This window comes from Typopeltis vanoorti, chromosome 7, assembly GCF_054136105.1.
Source record: "Typopeltis vanoorti isolate ZY-2024b chromosome 7, IOZ_Tvanoo_1.0, whole genome shotgun sequence".
NCBI lineage: Eukaryota > Metazoa > Arthropoda > Arachnida > Uropygi > Thelyphonidae > Typopeltis > Typopeltis vanoorti.
The window spans coordinates 105,843,861-105,870,454 of record NC_143555.1 but is presented as its reverse complement, the minus strand read 5'-3'; the positions used below and the strand labels follow the sequence as shown (position 1 = coordinate 105,870,454).

At 32.9% G+C, this 26,594-nt stretch overlaps 1 protein-coding gene across 1 annotated transcript in view; it reads right to left on the bottom strand.

Annotated features, from left to right (window-relative positions):
* LOC150104942 (protein LTO1 homolog) overlaps positions 1-26,594 on the bottom strand; it is a 73,545-nt gene that overhangs the window by 15,365 nt on the left and 31,586 nt on the right. The window contains exon 4 of the mRNA XM_090395434.1: positions 17,806-18,084. Coding sequence (XP_090251560.1) covers positions 18,001-18,084 — 84 coding nt within the window. The 3' untranslated portion in view covers positions 17,806-18,000. The remainder of the gene's footprint in view (positions 1-17,805; positions 18,085-26,594) is intronic.

Sequence of the window (26,594 nt, the reverse complement as noted above, 5' to 3'; positions counted from 1 at the left end):
ACCCTGCTGATAGTGTACTGAGCCCTCTCTATATACAGGAATACCTTGTATAGTGCGGTTAATTGGTTCCAAGAAGCGTCCGCGCTATGCAAAACCGCGTTGTTCGAGGTCTATTTATAAAAGGTTTTCAATTTAATTTGTTTATTACAAAAATTTAGGATAATAAAAATGTTTAAAAATGAAAAAAAAATTGTTATTTTTATTAACTAAATAACAAATAAAATCCTTTTAAACTGATATAAAAGTTGTAGAAAACAAAACAAATATTGCTTCAATTTTGGCATACAGTAATTTATTTTTTACTAAAGTAGTCTTTTAGTGTTCGTTGAACCATCCTTGTCTTCTTTGTCTCTTCAAGTACTAGATCTCTGTAGCATTTGATGGCATTATTGAGACTTTGTCTCACTTTGATGCTTCTTTCCAAATTCGGGTCGGCATTTATGAGAAAGTCGAAAGCTTTGTCGATTTTTCTAACAAAAGTTGAAAGGTCAGCAAAGGAAAATACTTCAACCATGACATCAGTGGGGTCATCTTCGTCTTCTTCTGCTTCATAGGCTCGTTGTTGTTTCAACTCCAATAGGGTTTCATCATCCAGATCATTTGAATGAGAATCAATACATTCGTTCACATTGTAACAATCTAAACTTGTAAAACCAAGATCTTTGCCATTCTGCACAATTTCTGTTGAGATTTCCACTTTCTGTGTTGCAAAGGCAACCAAGTCCTTTGAACAATGCGGCAAGATATGATGCCATACGGCTCTCATGTTGCTTTGAGTCACCTCTTGCCAAGATTCATAAATATTTTGAATGGCATCTTTTATCTTAAATTTCTTCCAAAATTCACTCAAAGTCCAAGAATCTTCTTCTGTAGCTTGAGCAAAAGTTCGTCTTAAATAGTAAGCCTTGCAAGTGGAGATAACCCCTTGATTCATCGGCTGAAGAATTGATGTTGTGTTTGGAGGAGAAAAATGAATCTTGACATTTTCATCTAAGTCAGTCAGTGAGCCAGGCCATCCAACTCATCAATACAGTTGGATGGCCTGGCTCATTATCTAATAAAAGCGAAATTTTGAAAGGAATATCATTCTTTTTACAATAGCTTTTAACTTCAGGGCAAAAACAAGTTTTAAACCAGTCTTCGAAAATTGAACGAGTCACCCACGCTTTTTTATTCGAACGCCAATGAACAGGTAAATTGTTCTTTGTAAAGCCCTTAAGAGCTCTTGGGTTTTCCGCTCTGTACACTAACAGTAGCTTCAATTTTAAATCATCTGATGCATTACCTCCTAGTAAAAGTGTCAATCGGTCTTTTGACACTTTATACCCAGCTTGCGTTTTTTCCTTCTCTGCTAAAAATGTGCGCGATGGCATTCTTTTCCAGAACAAGCCTGTCTCGTCAGCGTTAAAAATCTGTGTAGCCTTCCTTCTCAATAAGCAACTTCAATTCACTGGGAAATAATTCTGCAGTTTTAGTGTCATCTCTTGCTCGTTCACCTCGGATTCTTACGTTATGGAGTCCCATACGCTTTTCGAAACTGTAGAACCACCTGCAACTTCGCTTTCATTTTCTTTTATTTTGTCAAGTAGACTTGTTGCTTTTGCCAGGATTATCATTTGACTCAAAGGAATCGTTTTCTGATTACAATCTTCAATCCAGATCATTAGAAGGCGTTCCATATTTTCCATTGTAGAAGATCGATTTCACGTGATCACTTTTGACATATAAGAAGCGGCGCTCATTCCATGTTGTTTAATCTTTGTTCTGAATAATTGTTCGTACAGATGACTCATTCATTGAATTCTCACGTGCTATTTTAGCAAACAAAGCGCCATTCTCGTGACATTTTATAATTTCAAGTTTCTTCTCTAATATCAACCACTTGCGTTTTTTTGTTACTCTAACAGTGTCTTCTTTATTTTGTCTCTTTTCACTCATACTTAATTAATAAAAAAATATTAAATACTAATATTAACGTAAATAATAAAATGCTGTGGGGAAAGAACGTGTCTACGTGAGAGCCTACGTGGCTCTCGACTGTCACTTGCGGCGCCCGGGAGTTGCTGGTCAGTGTTAACAATGTTAGTGTAATAATGATAAGTGTAATAATAAAAACCACGTTAGACCAAAACCCGCGTTGTTCAAAACCCGCTATACAAGGTATTCCTGTATACGTTTTTTCCAATACATACATACATACCTACCTACGATAGTTTAATTTACAAATTTGGCACAGTCAGAGATTAACAACAATAACTAATAATAAAATAGAACAATTATAACAACATACTGTAATAAACGTTATCTGAATGTGAATGGAATCTTGGCAACCTCATTATACTTTTTTATTATTATTTATTTTATGAACTTTCACCTTTTTTCACTTAAAAGGAAGTCACACAATTCAGATATGCCAAAGAGAAGCCACTTTATGGCTTCTCTTTGGCATATCTGAATTGCCAGCATCACTACTCTTGCACTTTGGGACCATTATTAAGTAAAATAAGGGTACCTTGAACACAATCACTACGATATGCGACAGTTGATCTGATACCCACGAACTACTCAGAATGATGTGCAATTTAAAACTTATTGTCTATTACTAAAAGAAAGAGCCATACTGCTTCATTTTACTGATGTAAAATTACATAGGCAAAGTGGATAGATTAGATCAAACATTATTTCAAAGCGAAATGATGTTTGTAGAAACAATGAAAGTTTCGTAAGTTGATCTGAGAGCTTACGAGAATACAGTCCTCAGCATCCCAGAGTTGCCTTAGCTACTTAAATAGAGTAATGCAAGCTAAGGCAACTTGGGGATGCCAAGGACAAGAATACCAAAATTATGTAAGAACATAATTTTGGCCTCTTTTTCACTGACCTGGTCAATGGTGCTTAAGTAAACAAGATCTATCATATTACTTTTTGCTCTTCTCGATGGTGATCGTAATTCATTATCAGAAGTATCACACTCAGCCTTCAAAGTCCATAATTTTTTTTTTTTTTTGCTTTCCTTGTAGGACTGACCATTTCATGATTACATAACATGTTATAAATTCAATAATTTTGCATTTTACTGTTGCAAAAAATCATGTAGTGCTACTTCCAATTCTTGACTTAAATTTTAAATGTAAGCTCATTTTCTCAATTTGAATCTATTAACATTAAAGCACTTCTAAAATGGGCAAACTTCAATGTTTGCCTAGGTTACATTATTATAAATTCAGAGATGGATTTTGTTATATCCTTCACAGCTTGAGGCTACTAACAGTGAGACTTACACTAATTTACTACTCTTTAAATATTACAACAAATACCACAAACTTTCACTTTAAAAGTAGAGTTACGCTCATTTACATTTAAATACAATTAAATGCATGTCACGGTAGTAGACTATAACCACTGGTATAATATATTCCATTTCTATGTTGCTTCATTTTTATATATATTTTTTTAAATAAAATAAAAAATAAGCACTAAATCCATGATAAAATCATTCTCATATTTTTGCTTTGATAATTACCAGTTACCAGTACACTTGTATGGCTTCTTTGAATTATAAAATGTTGGAAATTATTTTAAATAATTATAATTTATTAAGCTGTTGATATTTTGCTGAATCCAGCATCCTTAGAACAGAAAAAAAAAAAAAAATTGTCACAGAATACAAGGGATAAAGAATAAAATAACTGCTGGAAAAAAAAAAAAAAAAAAAATACAAGACTGTCAACCACTTTAAATCCTGTCCAAGAGGGTGTCACGATAGAACATTAGGTCTTTTTTCCATTACAGTTTTGAATTTGACAATGATAATTTCTATAATTACTTGACTGATGATACCTTGTGCTCTGTGACAAGCATTTTTGTGCTCTGAGGATGTGGTCTGAAATTAGAGAATCAATACTATTAAAAAGTTCATATAATTTCCTTGAAATTGTCTTAGCATGTAAAATAAATAAAAAATATAAACAAAACAAACAAATGGAGAAATTTTACAATCCCTGAATATAAAACCAATTAATTACAATATAAGTAAATATAAACAAAGATGGTTAGAACATCTAAATCAAATGGATAATAGCAGACTTCCAAAAATACTATATGGATATAAAATAAATGGAAAAAGAAGAATTGGAAGAGTGAGAAAGCAATGCCATGAGACTAGAACAAACCACTTGGCCAAAAATCCATTATAGGAAGAAGACAATATCTATAACAGGTATTTGTCAGATGTAACTACCAAAGGTAATTACAAACTTCTATATATATATATATATATATTTGGTCAATATATTTTTTTTTGTCAGTTCCACTCAGGAAAAGCATTTCCTATAGCAATATATATATATACTTATATATATATATATATTTAAATTGCTACTAATACTATTATTATTTGTTAAATGCTAGTCCTTAAAGTCCATTAAAGTCCTTATTAGTTTTCTGATTTTGAACTTTGTGTTTTAAATAAATTCAAGAAAAGACCTTAAACTAGAAAAAACAAATATTCACAACTGATATAATAATATAAATCAGCTACGGCATATACAACCCCTGGTAAAAAGTATCCAATCAATGCTACTATCACTACAATGATTGTAATATACACTGTATATTTCTTGGAAAGTTTAACATGCGAACGTTTTAGCATAAAAGAAATTAAATAGCTCACTTTAAAGTATAAAAAGAAAATTTTATGTGTGATTCAAATATTTAAAGGTTAAACAGAAAATAAATTATCTGTTTTAGAAAAAAGTATCCAATCAAGCTGATAGTTGAGAAAAAGTAAGCAACTGCTGAGGAAACAAATGTGTATCATTCTCCAATATGCAAATATACAATTGTCTGCACATGCGTAAAGCATAGAGAAAATGTTTATAAGGGGTGGAATCATGGTTGCAAAATCTGAATTTCATCTACACTGTTAAAGGATAGCTCCCGTGAAAGAACTTTCGAGCGATTTAAAAAACAGAACGACTAAATATCTGATTGATGGACTGTCTCAAAGACAAGTAGCAAGATTACTAAAATGTTCTCAAAGTACTGTATGTAACATTTGGAAAAAATATCATTCGACTAATAGTGTAAACAACATGCCTCGAAGTGGACGTCCACTTGCCACCTCATGCAGACAGGACAGAAAACTAGATGAACTTGTGAAAACCATGTGGGATTCAATGGATGGTCGAACTACAGAGTGAAGGTAAGTGACTGCACAGTACGAAATTTCATTTTTGCAAAGCTAAAATGAAACCTTTTTTTTTGACAAAGTAACACAAAAAAAAAAGACATTTTCAATGGTGTCAAAATCATATAATTTGGGAATCTGATGACTGGAAAAAAGTGTTTTTAGTGACGAATTTCGAATTTGCCTTGGTACCTAACCTAATGGTACTTTTGCATAGTAGAGAAGAGTTGGTGATAAAGTTCTTTGATGAGTGCATTAATACCAAGGCTAAATTTTTACCCTCATTCACCGTTTGGGGTTGTTCAACATCATAAGGTGTTGGAAAACTATGTATCATGTTATGTACAGTCAACTCCAAAGTCTATGAAGAAATTTTAGAGCATTTTTGGTTCCTAGTTTCAAAGAATGGTTACAGGATTCCAATGAGTTCATTTTTCAAGATGATAATGCATTTTGTCATTGCAGCAGACAAATAAAGAACTATCTGTGTAACAATGGACTATGACTTGGCCTTCGATTGCCCAGATCTTAATCCGACTGTAAACATTTGGAATATTTTAAAATGGAAAATCTACACCAAAAGGCCTACAAATGTCATCGAATTATGTCAAGCAATCATGGAAAGCTTATTGAGTTCATGCCACGAAGGATGAAAGCCATCATGTGAGTTAAAGGAGGAATAACAAAATACTGATTTTGGTGATTGGATATACATTTCCTGATCAAAGAATGATCTCATACTTTTTTTCTTCAGTGTTTGATTTTCATTCACCTAATGAATTTTATTTCTTTGTTAATCATTTATATTCATAGCTGTTCAAACTGAAACAAATTTTATGTATTGAGTAAAAATAAATCCTAATATATATATATACAATGTTAGTGTTACAGTCGTTGATCAGATACTTTTGTTAAGGGTTGTAGCTATATAGCACAGCAAAATAAGAATAAAGTGAGATGAAGCCTTAAAAAAATAGTTTTCATTTTGGTGATTGAATAAATTTAGAAAGATAAAATGCACTAGAACTTTGCTATTTATAAGGATTTTGGTAATGGAAAGCACTCCAATGAGAGGCAAATTTATCAATGTGCAAATAACATTCTTTGATATTACACAAATTTTAAAAAGCCTCATTTTATCCACAGAAACTTTGATTTCCATATTACAGTTTCACCAGTGGCCAAGTAACTACTGTGCCTAATGAAAAACACTATATACAGTGTTTTTTTAAATGCAATACTGTTTCTATATAATAAATACAGTATCATATAAGAATTAAGGCCTATCATCAAACAAATCATACTTGTGATTAAGAAAAGTTATCTCGAAGAAATAGGCAAGTTTACTTTGTTTAGCTTTCTTCTGCAGTTTTGTATACTTATTCCAGTGAAATTACAGTAACACAAATGGACTGCATTTCATGCTTTTTTTCCATTAAGTAATCCTTCCAGAAGAAATAACTAGATCAATTACCATTATACGACCTTTCTTCAGTTTGATTTTCATTCACCCAATGAATTTTATTTCTTTGTTAATCATTTATATTCATAAATGATTAACAAAGCATAGTGGTGTCATGAGCTAAGGCCTTATGTATTCACATACATATTGTGCTCTCATTTCATGGACATGTACGTTAATCTTCCTCAGTCAACTCAGACAGGTGTGATTCAGTTAATCCTTTGATATTAACTTCTTCAAAATCTCTCTGGCTAATTTCACAATTCATTTAACTTCAGAAACCTCAAGGAAATCTGTGAAACCATAATCTTCCCTCAGACAGTTTTTCTATTAAGAACAGAAGATTTTATCTTGTTCACAGCTCCTATGAGACTGGCAATAGTGTCAGCAATGTTATAGCATTCCAATAATCCCTAATTCTCCATATATCCTTGGTTATTACAAGATGCTTATAAATGTGGGCTTTCCTTCTCATATATGAGGGGCTACTAACAGGTAGTTTTCTGTGAGAGAATGATTCATATCCTACATTTTTTTTTTTTTTTAAATAGGTTTTTGTAATTATAAGATATATCAGAAGTAACATTAATTCTTAAGCTGTGTTCAATTTTCTTAATCAGTTGAATGGTGGGCACTTGATCAAGCCACAATACAGCTTTTACCAGCCTCTAATGGATCTAATAATTGCTCTCGCTCTCTCAATTTGAAATTCTTACTCGACTCTTTTATTAAAGTTAAAAATAACTAGATGGGTGTATGCACACACACACAAATAAATAAATAAATAAAAGAAAAAATAAGTAAATAAAATAGAGAAGAAAATGAGAGTGTATTCTTGTGTCACTCAATTTCACACTAATTTCTCTCACAAGAAACCAGGGTCAAATTCTTCACATCCTGAAAGATTTGCAAAATAGGGTTTAAAATTCATCCATGAATAAGCAGAACCTGTTCAAAAATGGATACACTAGAATTTTACCATTTGATCACAGCAGACAAACTGATGTCTGCACTAAGAAAAACTGAAGTTTCTGAAACCAACTGCATTATATTGGCTTACAGAGCATGAATTTCAGCATGAGTTGAATCTCTGAGTTTTCTATAATTTTCATTTTATTAGTATTTTCCTGACCTGACAGCACTACTTGAAAATTTGCTTCTTCTCAGAGACCAGCAAGAGAAAATTCAGAATACCCTTTAACAGCTCATACTGTAAGTTATACAGCTCATAAATTCCCTCTTGATTGGAAATATTTGATACTTAGGTTTCTTAACACACATATCAGTTTGCCAATTTCTGTAGAAAATTAGTATTTTATCTCTCTTCCTAATGGTTTAAAAATATGATGAAGCAAGATGAACTAATTATTGAGTATCAGTTTGTTTAATTCACAAGAAAGATATTTTATTCCTATTTAGCAAGATGAAATTCAGCCTTTTAAGGTTTTCTCTTCAAAATAACTTCATCTCCAATCAACAGCAAATTTATGAGTTATGTAACTTTCAGCATGAGTTTTTATATAGCCAACTGGAAAGAAAAACAATTTGACAGTGTAGTCATATAGGTGAAATTCTAATAAAATTAATCATCAAAGTTTCTGAGTGGATAATGTATCCATATGTGGACACATTATCTGCTCTACTATGAATTAAAATCCCACTGAAACATAGATGCCAATGTAAGTCTTGACATGGTAGACAATTGTCAGTGACTCATAAAAAACTGCAACCTGCTTATTGGAAGTTTGACGTAGCTTGAAAAAGTATTATATTTAGAACGGAATTCTGGATTATAAATTTTGTGCCAACCTTTTGTTTCCAAATGTTTCCAATCTTTTGGAAATAAAACAAAAAAAGAATAAATAAAATTGTAACTACAGTGTGCATACATATTCTAGCAACTCAGCCATATTCCTGACTAAAATTACAAGAACAATAAATAAAATTTACAAGTGAGTTATAAAAGAGAAAAATATACTTAAATTATATGTATATGAACTTTTTGTTCATACATATAAATATTTTTTTAAAAAAATGCAACAAAAATTTTTATATTTTTAAATGACTAGGAATTAGACCCCAAGTTTCCCTTCTAACATTCCTAGAAGGAAAACTTGGGTTTTCAGGATGTTAGAACACATTAAATGAATATGCATCAATATACGTTAATTCAAAAACATTAAAAGCTTAATTATATCATTCTTAAAATATACACTTTTTATAATAGTTTTATAGTTTAATAGCTAATCTCACTACGGCAAACTTATAAAGACCACAAGAATAGTCTGTTGGGAGTTTGCTACAGTGAATTTTCATTAGAATAGCATCATGCTTACAGGAATCTGGTTAGGATATTTTGGCAGGTTGTTTCAGTGAGTCAACTCTGAATATTAAATTTGATTGCTAAATGCATGCATGTACACACATATACACACAGTAAACTCCTACTGCTAACAAACCAGAAAAAGCAAAATACAGGTATTTTATTTCACTTTATAAAAACTGGGACATTGTAGAGCCTATTGCAACATGCAATATGTGAATATATATGTCATTCAAAAATTATAAGTTAAGAACAGTAGAGGGACTTGCAGTCTCATAGAAACTTCTATTATTCTAGTTTCTCAGGAAAAAAGATCTCATAAGTGTCACACCTTATTATTAAATTTCTCTGGATTAGAGATGAGTTGATGGAAATTTTTTCACTTGGCTATGCTACCAATTATAAAAAATTAAAGTGAAAAAACTTCCATCAACTCATCTCTAATCCAGAGAAATTTAATAATAAGGTGTGACACCTTTTGGCAACTGGCATATGGAAATATGACTTCTCCATTACTTCCACCTTAGTATCAGCACCTCTGGGCCTGGCTCCCACTGATGAGACCTCAATAAAGGTCGAAACCGGTCTGGGTAGAGACCCTTCCCTTAATGCATACCATTATACATGTCCGCAAGGATATGTGTTTTACATTATGGGATACTAAGGCAAGTGATGAGAACTTATACCACCTTTGCCACGAGTTGCCCCAGTCCTGAAAATACTTCAGGTGCAAACTTTGTTTGCTTACTTGGATAAAGGATTAAACCAAATATATAATTGGTAGCATAACCAAGTGAAAAAACTTCCATCAAAATATTCATTAATGTTAATAAATTAGTATTTGACTGTCTAACATGTGAGTTATGTAAATGGAAACTGACAAATTCCTCCAGAGAGAGAGAGATTATTAAGAAAAGACTTTATATGATGGCTTAAATCAGATAAATCATAAGTTAGAGGTGCTAACACAATAGAAAATGATTAGACTGTTATGTTGTTCAGTGAAAAAGAGGTATGCACAGAAAAAACATTATAATGCTATATAGAAATGTTACATAAGCAGATGACCTCAGATTCATATTTGAAAAACTTTCAGATGCACATAAATAGCAATTACATTGTTTGACATTCACATATTCAGTTATTACCTAATTTTGAATTTATATTTTATTAAAATTTTTCAATTTTTGTTACCAAGTATTGTTTGTTTTAAATGATTCTAATGTGTCTTTATTTTGTGTAAATTTAGTTTGAAACATTTTTACATATAGGAATGGGTCCCTGTTCATTCTATATTACATTTAGCTGTGATAACAAAGCTTCTTAAGTGATGTCATGAATGTATATTTTGTCAATCATGGTATAGCTATACTATTCAGATCTGCTTACAATAGCTTTTTTTTTTTTTTTTTTTGTGAACAACAAATTTCCATCAAATTGTTCCTCAACTGGTTCAAGATATTAAAAATGAAAGCAATAAGCATATTCAATATACAAGGCAACTCCAAAAGCAAACTCATAAAGAACTAGAGGAATAGTGCATTGTAGTTGAAGTGTGGTATAGCGAATTTTCTTCAGAATACATTTCGTACATGGAGATGTGGCTGGGATTTTTCAGTGTAGTAATTGAGTGTTATAATTACGTTTGCTATAGCGATATTTCCTTAAGTTTTATTTACATATGTTTTTTCCCTAAGAAGTAATCCTCTTATTCCACAGATAAATGAGTCGTATTACAAATACGTCAATACAAGAAAAACAGTCGTATATGTTGCTTTCAATTTTGCTATTGATAATTCTGGATTTCATTTTTATGGAACTGCCTTCATATAAAAAAAAAAGAAAGCATTCTTGATGCATCTTGTGTACATTGAATGTCGCCACCATTCTACAAACCAAAATGAGAGTGGGAGAGGAAGAATTGCAGAATAAAGGACCAATATTTTTTAGTGAAGAATCACTGTCTTCCAAAACTAGTTATGTTCTTGTAGATTTGAATGACAGGACTGTTTTCATTCAGTGAGCACAAACAGACCTGAGGAAGAAACAGTATGATTGTGTTTTATGAAACTACATTAGATGTGGTCTCTGAAACAGTATTATGCTATGTTTTTGTAGTAAAAGAAACTTTACAATCAAACTCTGAGAACCATTGTTCTGAATGTATCAAAACTAAATATTTGCAAATATATGTTATGGAATTTCATTTCTCCACTAATAACTAAAGAAATTATAGGATTTCCAATTGTCGTATCAATTAGTTTATCAGTCCCAAAAACTTTCATGTGATTAGTGTGTGTGTGTGTGGGAGGGGGAATTCTTGTACACATTTTTTCTTTAGTTATGTAATTAGCTGAGAGGGGGGAAGGGAGGGGAGAGGAATATATATATATAAATTTATCCTTTCAAGCTGAAAGCCTCTTCCTTCAAATTACAATCTTCAGTGTCTATTTGCACAACACAGATATTTCTACAATCTTCCACAATGAGTAACTTAGAGGGCCTAACCAAATTAAAACAGTCATTAGGTTTGAAAAATCCTGTAATAAAATTCTAAATAAGTGCCTTTCATGAATACCATAATACTGAAGCAACTCATTTGAATGGTTAAGAGGCATAGTATCTGTTTCATTATTACTAATGGATCTCCCTTTGCCCTTATATTTTGGATGAGAAAAATAAAGAAGGAAAGTTAAGCATTTTTGTTCTTCACAATTCAAATAATCTATAATATATATCTTGAGTGGGTTAAGCAAATTTACACTGCATTTTACATTAAAAGAAATGTTGCATGAGGCAAAGCATGATTTTTTTCCCCAAAAAAAAGTCTTAAGACAAGATCTAAAGTCTGAATACTAACAGTGGGCTTAAGCTACCTTTCAAAATTTCAGTCTTTCACAGATCAAACATGATTTGAAGCAATCATCAGATCAATAAAACCCTTTTAAGCACATCAAAATGCAGTCTGTCAGAAATGTTTGTCAGAAATGCCTTCACAAGTGGTCTTTTAGTACCTGGCTTCTACACCATGCAATATGATTCCCCAAGTATCAAAGAATTTTTACTAAAAACCTCTTCCCTCTACTCCTACCTACCTTATTAGATTTAGCTCTTTGCAATATCCTCTTCACCACAGAGAAAAATTACCTTGGAATAATGATTTCAAGATAGTGCAGATATACAACTGAATATGACACATTGGCTGCAGACCAATCCTACAGGCCAACCAGAGATGTACTGAACAATGCATGAGGGATTGCTACAGACAATGAGAATGATTATACTTTAAAGAAGATTAGTTGCATGTTTATTTATATGTCGTAACTGCTATGAGGCAAGTTGAATGGTCTGGCCAGTATGTGTGCAATGTAGGATGAAAAGCCCTAATTTTTTTGTGGAGGTAAAAAGTCTGCTGCATTCTATGAAAACAGCTAACTTTCCTCTCAGTGAAAAGTTCTTAATGTCAATGGTATTCATGTAATCCTTTTTAAAATATCCAGAGGAACATTACCTAACATTATACTTGCTTGTAACTGTTTTCCCTCCCATACTGATGTACCAAAACAATGAACAATCAACTTCTAAAAACATTTTATTATTATAATTCTTGTCATAATGCTGCTTAGTTTACTGACATGAAAGTGTAAACTTAATGAATTGTAAAACTTGTGGTAATCTGTATCTCACATCTTTCATACTTCACAATTTGAAATTGTAGAGATAATATATGAACACACCAGTACAAACAATGTTATTTATTGTTTTTATTTGAGAAGTACTATGTGTGTGTGTGTGTGTGTGTAGCTTAAACATGATAGTTTTACAGATTTCTAACTTTTGATAAGAACATAAGCACCTCTCGAAAACTTGTTTCTTCAAGAAAATCACCAAACAGAAGATTCTGGTTAAAATAAAATTTTATCCTATGAAGATACTGTTACTGGTATACACACACTAGGAGTTCTCACACGAATGGAGGATTTCCCTTCCAAGAAAGGTTTAGGGAGGAGAGGGAAAGAGCTACATTTGTTAAAATTATTTGAAACATTAAACAAGTATGATTAAAGGGCGATTATGTTTATTTTTTACTCATTTTACACTAAAGTTGATTACTGTTCATTTGAATTAAATAAAGCAAAGTAATATTTCTATTCAGATCATTAGCAAAGATATGAATGACTTAAAATGAGTTATACAAATTTATGTATAAAGCAACTCAAAGTACTGGACCAATATACAGTAAGGTCCCACATTATGGCATTTCATTTTACAATGATTTTCAATTATAGCCAATACCCATTTATATGATCCTGAATTTTGCTCATATGACAGTTTCAGCAACATGACACTGCCATTAGTAATTTAGTAACTTTTTATAATATAGTAAAAGTTGAGTTGGATAAAGGAAATGGCTACTGATGATTTTGCAAAGGCATTTGACAGAATACCACATGGAACTGTTATGTAAATTACAACAAATGGGGGGATGGATATGACACTGGTTAAATGGATAAAAGGGTGGGTGCTGGACAGATATCACAAAAGTTGCTGTTTAATTTGTATACATAAATGATATAGGAAATAACCTGAAGGAAAATATTCAGTGGTCTGCTGATTAGGCGTAATTAGGTTGAGTAATAGTTAATGAAGGAGATGTGGAGAGCTTGCAAGACTATTTAAATTGGCTGTCAGTATGGGCAAAAGTTAACAGATATCAGTTTAATGTCAAGAAATGTAAAGTTATGCATTTTGGGATAAACAGATTATAAGCCATGTATCACAATTGATGGCACTGTACTCCAGGAAATAGATGAAGGTAGATTTGGGAGTGGTGGTAGACAGAGTTAAATTTTAGAGGACATATTGCTAAGGTAGTCCATAAGATTACTTTGCTTTTGAAGAACACATTAACAAGTAGAGATAAGGAAGTTGTTATTCCTCTTTATAAGGCCTTGATACCACATCTGCATTACTCTGCTCAAGTCTGGTCTCCTGGGGATGAGGAAGTGGTCGAGATTCAGAGGCAAATGACCAAGATGATGAGTGGCCTGTAAAATGTTCCCAATGAAGATAGACTGAAGGTGTGTGTGGATTGCAGAAGTTGGTTGATAGTAGAAAAAGAGGGAGGGGGTAGGATATGATAGAAACATTTAAGTTGCTTAAAGGGTTTTATAGAATAGATGCAGGGGAAATGTTTCAGTACTTGGCTAGAACTAGAACAAGGGATAATTTCTGGAAGTTGAATAAAGGTGTGGTTAGTAAGGGTGTGAGGACTAGATTTTTTTTGCTGGGAGAGTTGTTAATGAGTGGAATGTGTTGCCAGAGTCAGTTGTGAGTGCTTTGTCTGTTAATGGGTTCAAGGAGAGGTATGATAGATTGGATCTCCCATGATGAGTCTTTGGACTCCATGGACGTGCCCATATAATATAATAATTCATCAATGAAGACGCACAGGTTTTTGGGCTTCTGTTGGTTCATAAACAGAGTAAAAGTTTGTATGCTGCTGCACTCTCCATGTTTTGTTGTCAATGTCTATACCTATTATTTTAGTGTTGTTAATGGCAAATAAAAATGAAAGTAAGTACTGTTGCTTCAGTGAAAATAAGGCAAACGCATAAACCTATTACATAAAATACTAAGATTAAAATTATTAAATTTAGTGATGAGGCATATATCAGACCCATATACCTATTATAGAGAAAAGAAAAGATTATGCTTCTAAATTTTTACCACATCTGCATTACTCTGCTCAAGTCTGGTCTCCTGGGGATGAGGAAGTGGTCGAGATTCAGAGGCAAATGACCAAGATGATGAGTGGCCTGTAAAATGTTCCCAATGAAGATAGACTGAAGGTGTGTGTGGATTGCAGAAGTTGGTTGATAGTAGAAAAAGAGGGAGGGGGTAGGATATGATAGAAACATTTAAGTTGCTTAAAGGGTTTTATAGAATAGATGCAGGGGAAATGTTTCAGTACTTGGCTAGAACTAGAACAAGGGATAATTTCTGGAAGTTGAATAAAGGTGTGGTTAGTAAGGGTGTGAGGACTAGATTTTTTTTGCTGGGAGAGTTGTTAATGAGTGGAATGTGTTGCCAGAGTCAGTTGTGAGTGCTTTGTCTGTTAATGGGTTCAAGGAGAGGTATGATAGATTGGATCTCCCATGATGAGTCTTTGGACTCCATGGACGTGCCCATATAATATAATAATTCATCAATGAAGACGCACAGGTTTTTGGGCTTCTGTTGGTTCATAAACAGAGTGAAAGTTTGTATGCTGCTGCACTCTCCATGTTTTGTTGTCAATGTCTATACCTATTATTTTAGTGTTGTTAATGGCAAATAAAAATGAAAGTAAGTACTGTTGCTTCCAGTGAAAATAAGGCAAACGCATAAACCTATTACATAAAATACTAAGATTAAAATTATTAAATTTAGTGATGAGGCATATATCAGACCCATATACCTATTATAGAGAAAAGAAAAGATTATGCTTCTAAATTTTTCATTTGCAAAAATTATTCTTTTTTTTTTTTAATTTCCATTAATGATGTAAATAAATGCTATATTGGTTACGTATGTATATGACTGCTTAACAATATTATCAAACCATTACATGCATTTACATGAGAAAAAAATTTGCTACTGGATGAAATTCTCTATATGACTGTGGTATGGAACCTAATGTGTCATATGACCAGGGTACACCTGTATATAATTTAAATGATACTGATGTCTCATGTCACCAATGTGTTCATTGGAGGGGAAGGAAGTAAATTTCAGCTTCTAATGACAATAAATATTAGGCACTCTCATAATCAAATCTGTATTATCCAAAATCAAAATGAGATTTTCTCATCCTTCACTAGACAAAATATGAAGGGCTATTTCTAAAATCAGCTACCAAAAAATATCCGCAATTTGATGTTTATCAATGATACTAATGAAACTAATTTAAAGTGTGCTACTTATTGGAACCTAAAGTGAAAATTTTATATTTGTTCAGGATCCCAGCATGTCTGTGTCAGCTTCTAATGTGATTTGTGAAACCACATAGTAAATGCAAGTTTTTATATCAGTGTATAAAGAAAGAAAATACTATAGCAGTGCAATGCATTTAATTCAAACTTATGATACTTATAGATTATGCTCTAATAAAAATTAGAGCTTGCTTGTGCAATGGAATATCCCAAGCTTTCATTTTGTGAAGCACAGAAAAATGAGAATGATGTTAAAAGAATCACTGAAGAACCTTGATTCTTTTATTGTATTAAAATATTATTCTTCTTTTTATTAAAGAGCATAATTATTCTTTTAGTGTATTGGTTTGATTAAAAATGAGGAAAAAGCAAGACTTATTTTCCAAAAATGAAAGAATGCCAAATAAATAACCAGCTGTGTTGTGAGAGAATGTTAATAACCAATGAAAAGACTGTCCTAGAAACATGGAAATATATCACTTCACTGGTGTTAAACGACCCTGCATGGTAAATGCAAAAGATATGATGAAAGTAGTCTATTAAGAAAATAAGAATACCCTGCATTTGTATACATTTTTATCTAAAATTAGTCAAGACCAGTTATATACATATCTTGATTATAAGTAAACATGACAGTTACCAATAGACATTTTTAAAAAAAGTGTTAAAAGAATTAATATTTCATAATGGCACAGGATGTGGAAATATAGTATTTTGAGATCTATCAAATATAATGTATTAAAAATTTTTTGCAAAAGTTGCTATAACAAGATTTTGTTCCTTGGGAATCTCATATCAAATTTTACTGTATTTAACCTTAAGCATATATGTTATCTGTTATTGCTATTTGTTCTGTCTTTCTTCTGCAAGAGATCAAACTCAATGAATTCTTATGTCTTTACAAATGATATTTTTGTAGTTATACTAAATGAAGATTAAGCTTCTCAAATACAGAGTGCAAGCATATAAGCTTTTTACTCATAACTCCAATAATTGTCCTGTCTACATTATCAAGACAAAAATGCACTGTTATAAGAGGAGGGGAGGTGGGAAATACTATTAACAACTTACTGATCAGTCAAGAAAATTCTTCTGAAAAACTGAGCAAGTCAGTCTTAATAACATATATAACATTAGACATTTCTTAAAACTGACATTTATACACATACAGTACCCACAACTATATTACATGACCTTACCTACACCATAAAAAGAAGAGCATTAATATTTATTTGAACAAGATTACTTAAAACAACAAAACAGTAAAATAGCTGATAGTAAGCAAAATAGAAAGCAGATAATGGGCTAAAAGGAATATGGGATTCAAAAATTCAAAAGCATCCCACTGTATAACAGCCCTGATACATCAGTATTTCATATTCCTTTTCACTTAAAGCAGTGGTTTTCACACTTCTGTTTATAGATAACAGTCACTTGTAGGTTAAATTTTGTATAATCCTTAATGTTGTTTCAATTAGTTTAACATATAGTAAAATTCATTTTTTTTAAAAAAAAAAAGAAAATCTAATTATCTTTGTGCACTACAGTTTGAGCACACTTATGTTGAAGGTGATTAAAATTTTATGTTTGATTACAATACAAAATTAAATTTGCACTTCACAGTTTTCTTTATATATATATATATAAAGTTTTGAAATGCAGCATTAATGAATATTTTTGTTGTTTCTTGTTAAAAAAAAAAAAGTTATTTAAGCCCAACATTAAATTTAGAATAAATAATGTAGAATCAAATTTTATAACCAATTTACAAATTCTATATTCAACCTGAAAGCATAGCTGCAGCATAAGAAATACCTTATGACAAATAGCATAGCATAGCATAATTTTTTTTCTGTACCTTTTCTGCGCTCTCTCTCTATCTCTCGGCATTCAGGTGATATGCAACAGTACCTATATGGTACAGATGCAGAGTTCTAGAACTTACACTTTCAAACATCCTCAAATTTGAAGAATGTATGAAAGAATGGTGGAGGTGGTAATCAAATATTGTCACTAATGTCCTTGAAGCACCTCTATAACACTGATTATCACATCAAAATGACATCTCGCTTCTTCTATTCTGATTTGGAGGCTGCTCTTCTGTATATTCTGTTTCAATATTCAAAAGAGAAACTACCTAAAAAAAAAAATATTTTCAGTAAACCTGAAATTATTTCCTTTGACTTTGCTTTATATAAAAATATGGACTGAGTAACCAAATCAACTGTACCAGATTAAAAAGAAAAAATCCACACATATTTCGGACATTACTAACAGAACTCACGAAATCAGTACTGAGCCTTAAAGCTGATTTCTCATGCTTTGGCTTTTGTTATACTCATATTGTCATGACATCTGGTATATAAAAACAGTACCCGTACACATACATTTATAGACACTCAAGATGAATCAGTCTTAGGCCCCACAATTAACTTTCTATGATTTTGAAAGAATGTACTAGCTCTGTGGTAAATCATATTTATAACCATCGAACACCTATAAATGCATAGATGCTCAAAAAAAATATTGTATAATATTGTAACATAACATAAACTAAGACTAAACCACATATATGAGGGTTCTAAGAAAAATTAGGATAGTAAACCAATGGCATCAATGGCAGAATCATATTAAAAAATGAAGATATCAGAGAAGAACTTGACATTATTAGCATACAAGAAAGCATCAGAAGAGCTAATCTAAGGTATGGCCACTTAAATAGAACGGGTGAGGAAGATTAGCAAAACAGGTGTTTGATGGTAGGAAGACCAAAATCTAGGTGGATTGATTCAGTGAGAAGTGCTATTCAGCATTAATAGACTGATTTGGAAGAAAATTGTTGATAGGAGATTAATAATAATGCAAACCTAATTGTTTTTTTTTTTTTTGTTTTTTTTTATGTTGGGCCCATATACAAGAGGTTGGCTGGTCAACCTGTAGTACGTTAGCACCGTATATCGGTACTTTTTGAAAGAACGTACTAGCTCTGTGGTAAATGATATTTATGAACACAGAACACCTATACATGTATAGATGCTAAAAAAAAATATTTTATAATATTGTAACATAACATAAACTAAGATAAACCACAGATATGAAGGTTCTAAGAAAAACATGGGGAATATTTTTTTGCTTTACGAGTATGGTTTTATAATTTATAAACCTGCCTTTATAATTCGTTCATCTGTTTTGGATTTACAACCATAGCAATTACAAGGCTATAAGGCCAATGAATTACGTCTGAAAATCTTGAACATCCTAGGGGGTACATATCAGAACATTGATGATTAAATTGGAATGCATGATTCATTCACAAATATGGGAGGTATTCTAAAAAATATGGTATCTGTTAGGTCTGATCAGTTCTTGCTTTTGTCTTCTAGGGCAGTGCTTCCCAAACTTATGGATGTAAAGGCCCCCTTGGAAAAATTAAAATATTTCACGGCCACCATTGGAAAAAAAAACGTAATACAGACATATATTTATAATATTTATTGCATTTTTATTCAATACAAAACATACACAGCGAATATCGCAAAAATCAAATGCAAATATTACATTTTTAGCATCTTACATACACGTTTGACATGCCACACTTAGTCTTAAAACATTTTTAATTTGTTTTCATTATTTCACAGCCCCCTCAACAAAATTAACAGTCCCCAAGGGGACCGTGGCCCACAGTTTGAGAAGCGCTGTTCTAGGGTAGTCCTAGAACTAAAAAAAAACCTATTCATGATCTTCCCTTGGAACTTTTCTGTATGATATTTGCTTTAAACATCTGTTTTGCCTAACTTTCACATTCTCTTCCATTTAAATGACTATACTAGTTTAGATTAGCTCTGCTTATACATAACTGAACATTAATGAGTTACTCCTTTATTTTTTCACCCCATGTACAATAGTTTAAAACTAATATTATCTAATCTCCTTGCAGACATGTATAATACTATGCATTAAGGGAAGGCCACTACACAGACCGGTTTTGACCTTTATTGAGGTCTCATCAGTGGGAGCCAGATGCAAAGGTAGTGATACTAAGGCAGAAGCAATGGAGAAGTCACATTTACCTATACGAGTTGCCAAAAGGTGTACTACCTTATTATTAAATTACTCTGGATTTAGAGAAAGATGTTGGAAGTTTTTTTCTTCCACTTGGTTAGACTATAATAAATTTAGTTTAATCCTTTATCCAAGTGTAAGCAAATAAAGTTTGTGCCTGAAGTATCATCAGGACTGAGGCAACTCGTGGTAAAGGTGGACCAAGCTGTCACCACTCCTTATCTCAGTATCTCCCATAATGCAAAGCAGATCTCCTTGCAGACATGTATAATGCATAGCATTATACATGTCTGCAAGGAGGCGTGATGACAGCTTGGTCCAGCTTTACCACGAGTTGCTCAGTCCTGAAGATACTTCAGGCGCAAACTCTATTTGCTTTCACTTCGATAAAGGATTAAACTAAATTTATTATTGTTATCTAATCTCATCAGTCTCCAAAAGTGGTCTTCATTCAATGTTTTTAAAATTGGTTTGAACACTTTTTTATTACTCATTTGGTGTTCTGACTGATTTCTTAATTATTTTACAAATTTATTCAACTGCCATCCAATTTCATAGTAGTCTTGTTGCTTACTTCACCCAAAACAACTCAGCATAGAAAAGGATGCAAATTAAAATAATCTAAAAATTAATTGAAGTGTCAAGTGCTGAGTAACATTTGAGCAACATGGTAATGGTTATTCCCCCCCCCCAAAAAAAGTCCCTAATTTTATTACTTATCTAGCTAAAGATTATAGCTGCTAAGCTGTTTAACTCAAAAACTTTGCATGTTACGGAAATTTTTAAGCCCTTATGGGTAAATTAAAAACATTTTTTTTTAGGATTTTAAGCTTGGTATTCCTCTCCTCCCCCACACACACGGCATCGTTTTTTTTTTTTTTTTTTTTGGGTATGGTTTTATAATTTATAAACCTGCCTTTATAATTCGTTCATCTGTTTTTGGATTTACAACCATAGCAATTACAAGGCTACGTGGCCATTGTATTATGTCTGCAAATCATGTGTTCTTCTGCCAGTTTGCCTGTTTGAAAAGGAGCTTTTATAGTAACCAAGCATATTTGTCCCTTTACAACTTCAAAGTAAAGCATTTACCAAACAAATTAAATTAAAGATACCAAGAAATTATATACTTGCTTCACTGGTATTATCAGGTGCAAACTTTGTTTGCTTACAGTTGGATAAAGGATTTAACAAGTATATAATTTCTTGGTATCTTTAATTTATAGTATAACCAAGTGAAATTTCAACTAACCCATTTACCAAACAGTTAAATGCTATATATGACAATACTGGAGAGTGCAAGCCAAAGCTTATGAAAATGTAAGAAAGAATCTATTTTGGGTCAATATATTTCTTTTAAAAAATTCTTCAAAAGACACATTATACAATGGAAGAGAAGTTCTTATTCTATCTAATCTCTTCTTATTAAATTATTAGGGCTAATAGCTTATAGTGTTTGGCTATGAGAAATCCACATTTAGGTTGGGACAGGTCAGTGGTGCACTCAGGATTTAATCTTGGGGTGGGTGGGGGGGGCAAGCTGAGTATACGATTTGAGAATATACACAACGCATTCATATGACCCATGACTGAGCATCTTCAGTGATCGCCAAAAGTTGGCTCAGTTTGCCTGAGCACTACTTCATTCACAGTGGCCGTGATTCCTGAGAGCTATAGGGTTTTCCCACCTTATGTGACCGCTAATTCATAAGTAGTATAGAAAGAGAAGACACAACACAACATAAATTAAAAAAATGAATTTTAATTAGGAAAAGATTTTTGGAAAATTTTCTAGTATTTTTCCCTTTTTTGGGGGGGTGGGGTAGGGTGGGGGGCTTGTGTGTGTGTGTGTGTGTGTGTGTGTGTGTGTGTGTGTGTGTGTGTGTGTGTGTGTGTGTGTGTGTGTGTGTGTGTGTGTGTAAGATTAAAAAAAATGTGTAGGCATGTACAAAAACTCACATAATTAAATAGTATTATTCTAAATAATAATTTCCAGATTTTTGGCATGGAGAGTCCATTATTTCAGTAAATGTATTAAAGTTTCAAACTCCAGATTCATTCAATTTACATCTGTTCTTTGGAGCAGCCTTTCTCAAACTGTTTTAGGTGAATCCAGAAACCTTGCTTTAGAAACTAAAGTACTTTTCGAGTGATTTCAAGGTGACTCGAAAAGTACTTTAGTTTTCGAGTCATTTCAAGGTGATTTTTCACCCACAGACTATAACTTCCGAAACAGCTGGAAGTGTTTAAGAAACACCCAATAGGTTATTACTTCTTCCCACTAAATAATTTATCTATACACAGAACTATTGCAGTATAGGTTTTATGACCTTGCATGTCTGTGTGCATGAGATTGATGTCTGACTGAGTGCATGTGTACGTAAGCATATCTAAAATAGTCTAGTCTTAAAAGTGAAGTGTTCGTCATCATCATTAAATTCCTGACATGTACAAGGGGTGTACAGGATATGATAGTACTACATGAAAAATTTACATAATTACTAACTTCCTATCTACAATTATCCTCCAAATCAGTCTATTACTTGTCAAGACTCCAATATTATCATTATCAGATCTTATATTTCTATTGTCTAAGGCACATTGTACCGTATCAATCCACCTATATCTTGGACTTCCTCTGGGTCGTTTTCCTGCCAACCTGGCAGAGAACACTTGTTTTGCTAATCTTTCCTCGCCCATTCTGTTTAAGTAACCATACCACCTGAGATTAGCTCTGCTAATGCATTCCTGGATGCCGACAATGTCAAGTTCTTTACTAATATCCTCGTTTTTAATATGATATTGCCATTGATGCTATCTGTTCACACCTCTAATCTTTCTCAGGACTCTCATATCTGCAGTCTCTAATCTTTGGTCAAGTGTTTTACTTCTGACCCAGCTCTCAGGTCCATAAGTTAAAACTGGTTTGAACACTGCCTTGTATACAGCTAATTTAGTGTTCCGACTAATTTCTCTCTTATTCCATATGAATTTATTCAATTGACTTCTTACCATACCAGCTTTGTTGATTCTGTTGTCTATTTCCATATTTAATTTACCATCTTCACTAAAAATCGTGCCTAAGTAGCTGAAATGTTTTACTTGTTCAACAGATTCAAACGTTCACAACACAGTTGACATTTTCAACAATTCTACCTATTTTCATTGTCTTTGTCATGCTGACCTTCATACCATATCTATTGCAACAGTTATTCAATTTAGTCAGGGAATCTTGCAAACTTGCAGCTGATTTATTCAGAGGTATAACATCGTCAGCATAAAGCAAAGAGCTGACATTAACATCTCCAATTCTGATATCATGTTTAATAGCACTTTCCTTCATAATGTGATCCATATAGATAATGTACATCCTTGTCTCACACCAGATTTAAAATTAAACCATCTTCCAGTACATACTTCAATTCTAACTGCCAACTTACAACTCAAATACAGACTAAGTATTGCTTGATATAATGCCCCATTGACACCATATAACTGTAGCGTATTGAATAACTTCTCTCTTGGCACCTTGTCATATGCCTTTTCCAGATCAATAAAACTTAAATACAGATCTTTGTTATATTCCCATGCTTTCTCGACTATTTGTCGTAAAGTGAAGATCTGATCCTGACAGCCTCTATTTGGCCAGAATCCAGCTTGTTCTTCACCAAGCTTTTCTTCCACAATTCTTCTCAACCGTTTCTCAAGTATACTTGCATAGACCTTGCCAGGAACACTCTGTAGGGAAATACCTCTGTAATTCTCACATTCAGTTTTATTTCCCTTTTTATATATGGGCACTATTAGAGTTCTACTCCAATCATTAGGATTTCATCCCTCTGTCCAGGCTTTCTGAATATGCAGTGCAGCCACTGTAAGACTTTTATACCACCATACCTCAGCATTTCTGGTCGAATATCATCTACTCCTGCTGCCTTTCCATATTTCATGCCTTTGATGGCTTTTTCTACTTCAAGAATGGATATGTATTCCTGACTGTATGCCTGTTGAGTGTTTTTTACCACTGTGCTATCACTGCTTGTTTCATTTAGCAATTTTTTGAAGTAATTACTCCATACTTCAAGGATATCTTTTTCTCCTGTTTTCATGTCATCTTTATCATCTCTAACTCCTTTTACAGCACTCTTTCCTCGATTTCTAAGCTTCTTCAACAACCTCCAGAATATTTTGCCACCTTCTTGATATTTATTTTCTATGTTCTTGCCAGAGTCCTCTCATGACTTTTGTTTAGCTAGTTTTACACAGTTTAGCTTTCTTACATTTGCCTCTGTATTCTCTAAGAGCACAAGCTGACTTATTTGCCAGGAACTTTTGATATGCTTTCTTCTTTTCCTTCACTGCCTCTTTAACTTCCTGTGTCCACAATGTAGTTCTAATTTTTCTCTCCTTGCAGACAACCTCACCACATGCCTCTCTGACTGAATCGATCAGGGTTTTCTTCAAAACTTCTCACTGAATCTCCAAGGTTTGGTTCCTGTTCTCAACCTCTTTCATTTTTTCTTCAATAATCTTTGTATATGTTAGTCTACAGTTCACATCTGAGAGCTGCTCAACTTTTATTCACTTTAAAACTTTCTTACATGTTATTCTTTTCAATATTAAATTGAATTTTATCCTGCTCAAGACTAAATAGTGATCGCTTCCAATTTCAAATCCTCTGTATGCTCTGGTGTCCTGCACCAGGGAGAAAACATCACTATCAACAATAACATAGTCAATGAGACTTTTCTTATTCCTTGCCTCTTCTCTCCATGTGAATTTGTGCACATTTTTATGTTGAAACATGGTGTTAGTAATAACCAGTCCATGTCCTGAGCAGAAATCCAACAGGTATTTGACATTATTATTAGCTTTGCTCTTTTCTCCAAATTTTCCCAAAATATTTTTGTATGTCTGACAATCATTTCCTACTCTGCTATTCAGATCCCCAACAAGGACCAACTTTTCCTTTTTCATTGTGTCAGTTGCTTTTTCTAAAAGCATCAAAAAATTCCTCCACTTCTACCTTAGTAGAACCTTCTGTGGGACCATAGGCACAAATAAGGCTCATTGTCCAGTTCCCTATTCTCATATTTGCCAACATCACTCTACTTGAGACTGCCTGTCATTCAAAAAGATTAGCCTCGTATTCTGTGTTGAATACTATGGCTACTCCTTCTTTTCCTTGATTGTCATTTCCTGAATATAACATTTTGTATTTATTGCTCAGAAAGATCTCACCAGTTTTTGTCTTTTTTGTTTCAGTCACCCCTTTTATGTCGATCTGGTACTCATCTAATTCCTCAGCTAGATCCATTTCTTTGTCATTTAGGCTTCTTGTTTTTTTTTTTCTTCACTTTCTTCACTGTCATTCAGTGAAGTGTTCTGAATGATGAAAAAGGTGATCAGAGAATAAATCCCACCAACTATAATGGGATGAAATCAAAAACATAGTATACATTCAGTAAAACTATGGCATTGCTTTTGTGAAAGAGAAAAAAAAAATCTGAACCCACAATGTATATATTGCTTTGGTCACATACACAGAAAAAAATAAATCCTTTATCCACCATTTATTACCACATATGGTGAGTGCACGAAGTTAGACTTAAGTTCAAGTCTAGTCGCCGACTGGAGGAACTTTTTCTAAGCCTTTCTTCGACCAGTTCCCAAGTTAGTCGATCTCTGGCATGGGCAAGCGGGTTTTTTTCCTCCCGGAAACTCGACTGTAGTACCCACATTATTTCAGACAGTACATATCTTGTTAGGGTTAGGTATCAAGAGATGGCAGCACTGTTTGCCAGCCTCTTCATCAGTGGCTGCTATAATTAGTGATAGACATGAGCCAGCTATCTCTGACTGGCTACCAGTGGAGAATGAACTGTCCACTCAGTCTCCCTACTCCCTTATAGGGAGTAGGCCTCGCCTACTCCCTATAAGGGAATAAAATGAGTTAGCTGATGGTGAGTGAGTAATGACATGCTGAGTAAAAACTGTTCATCACATGACAGAATATCAATTAAAATGCCAAATTAAAGTAATCATTTCATATATATATATTGTTGGTGGTGGTGGTGGTGCCCTGGGTGAACTAGGATGAGATAATATGAACACCTTGTGCTAAAAAAGAAATGCAGAATATTTCCAACTATTTCATTTTCAAGTAAGCGGAGGGGTAATAGAATTGCCAAGTAGGATAAAAATAATGAACAACCTAAAGACTTCTTTATGAACATCCATACTATAGTGGGATATGGACTCACATGCTACTGGCTGGCATATGGAAACACTATCTACTAGGCCAACCAACCAAATAGGCTAGGGCTACTAGCAAAGTGAACAGAGTCTCAGTTTACTTACACTGGTCACCAAGGATTCTGTAACAGAAATGAAAACTAACGGATTCTAGATATTTTAGGACAAAATTTAAAAATGGAAATTATTTTTTACAACAGATTAGGGTTCTGTGTTACAAGTTTGTTGTAACTTGTTTGTTACAAGTTTACCAAAACGTAAACTTGATTGAACAGTATTTAATGATAAAAACAATTGTTAATTTGTTAATTGTTAGTTGTGGTAGTGGTG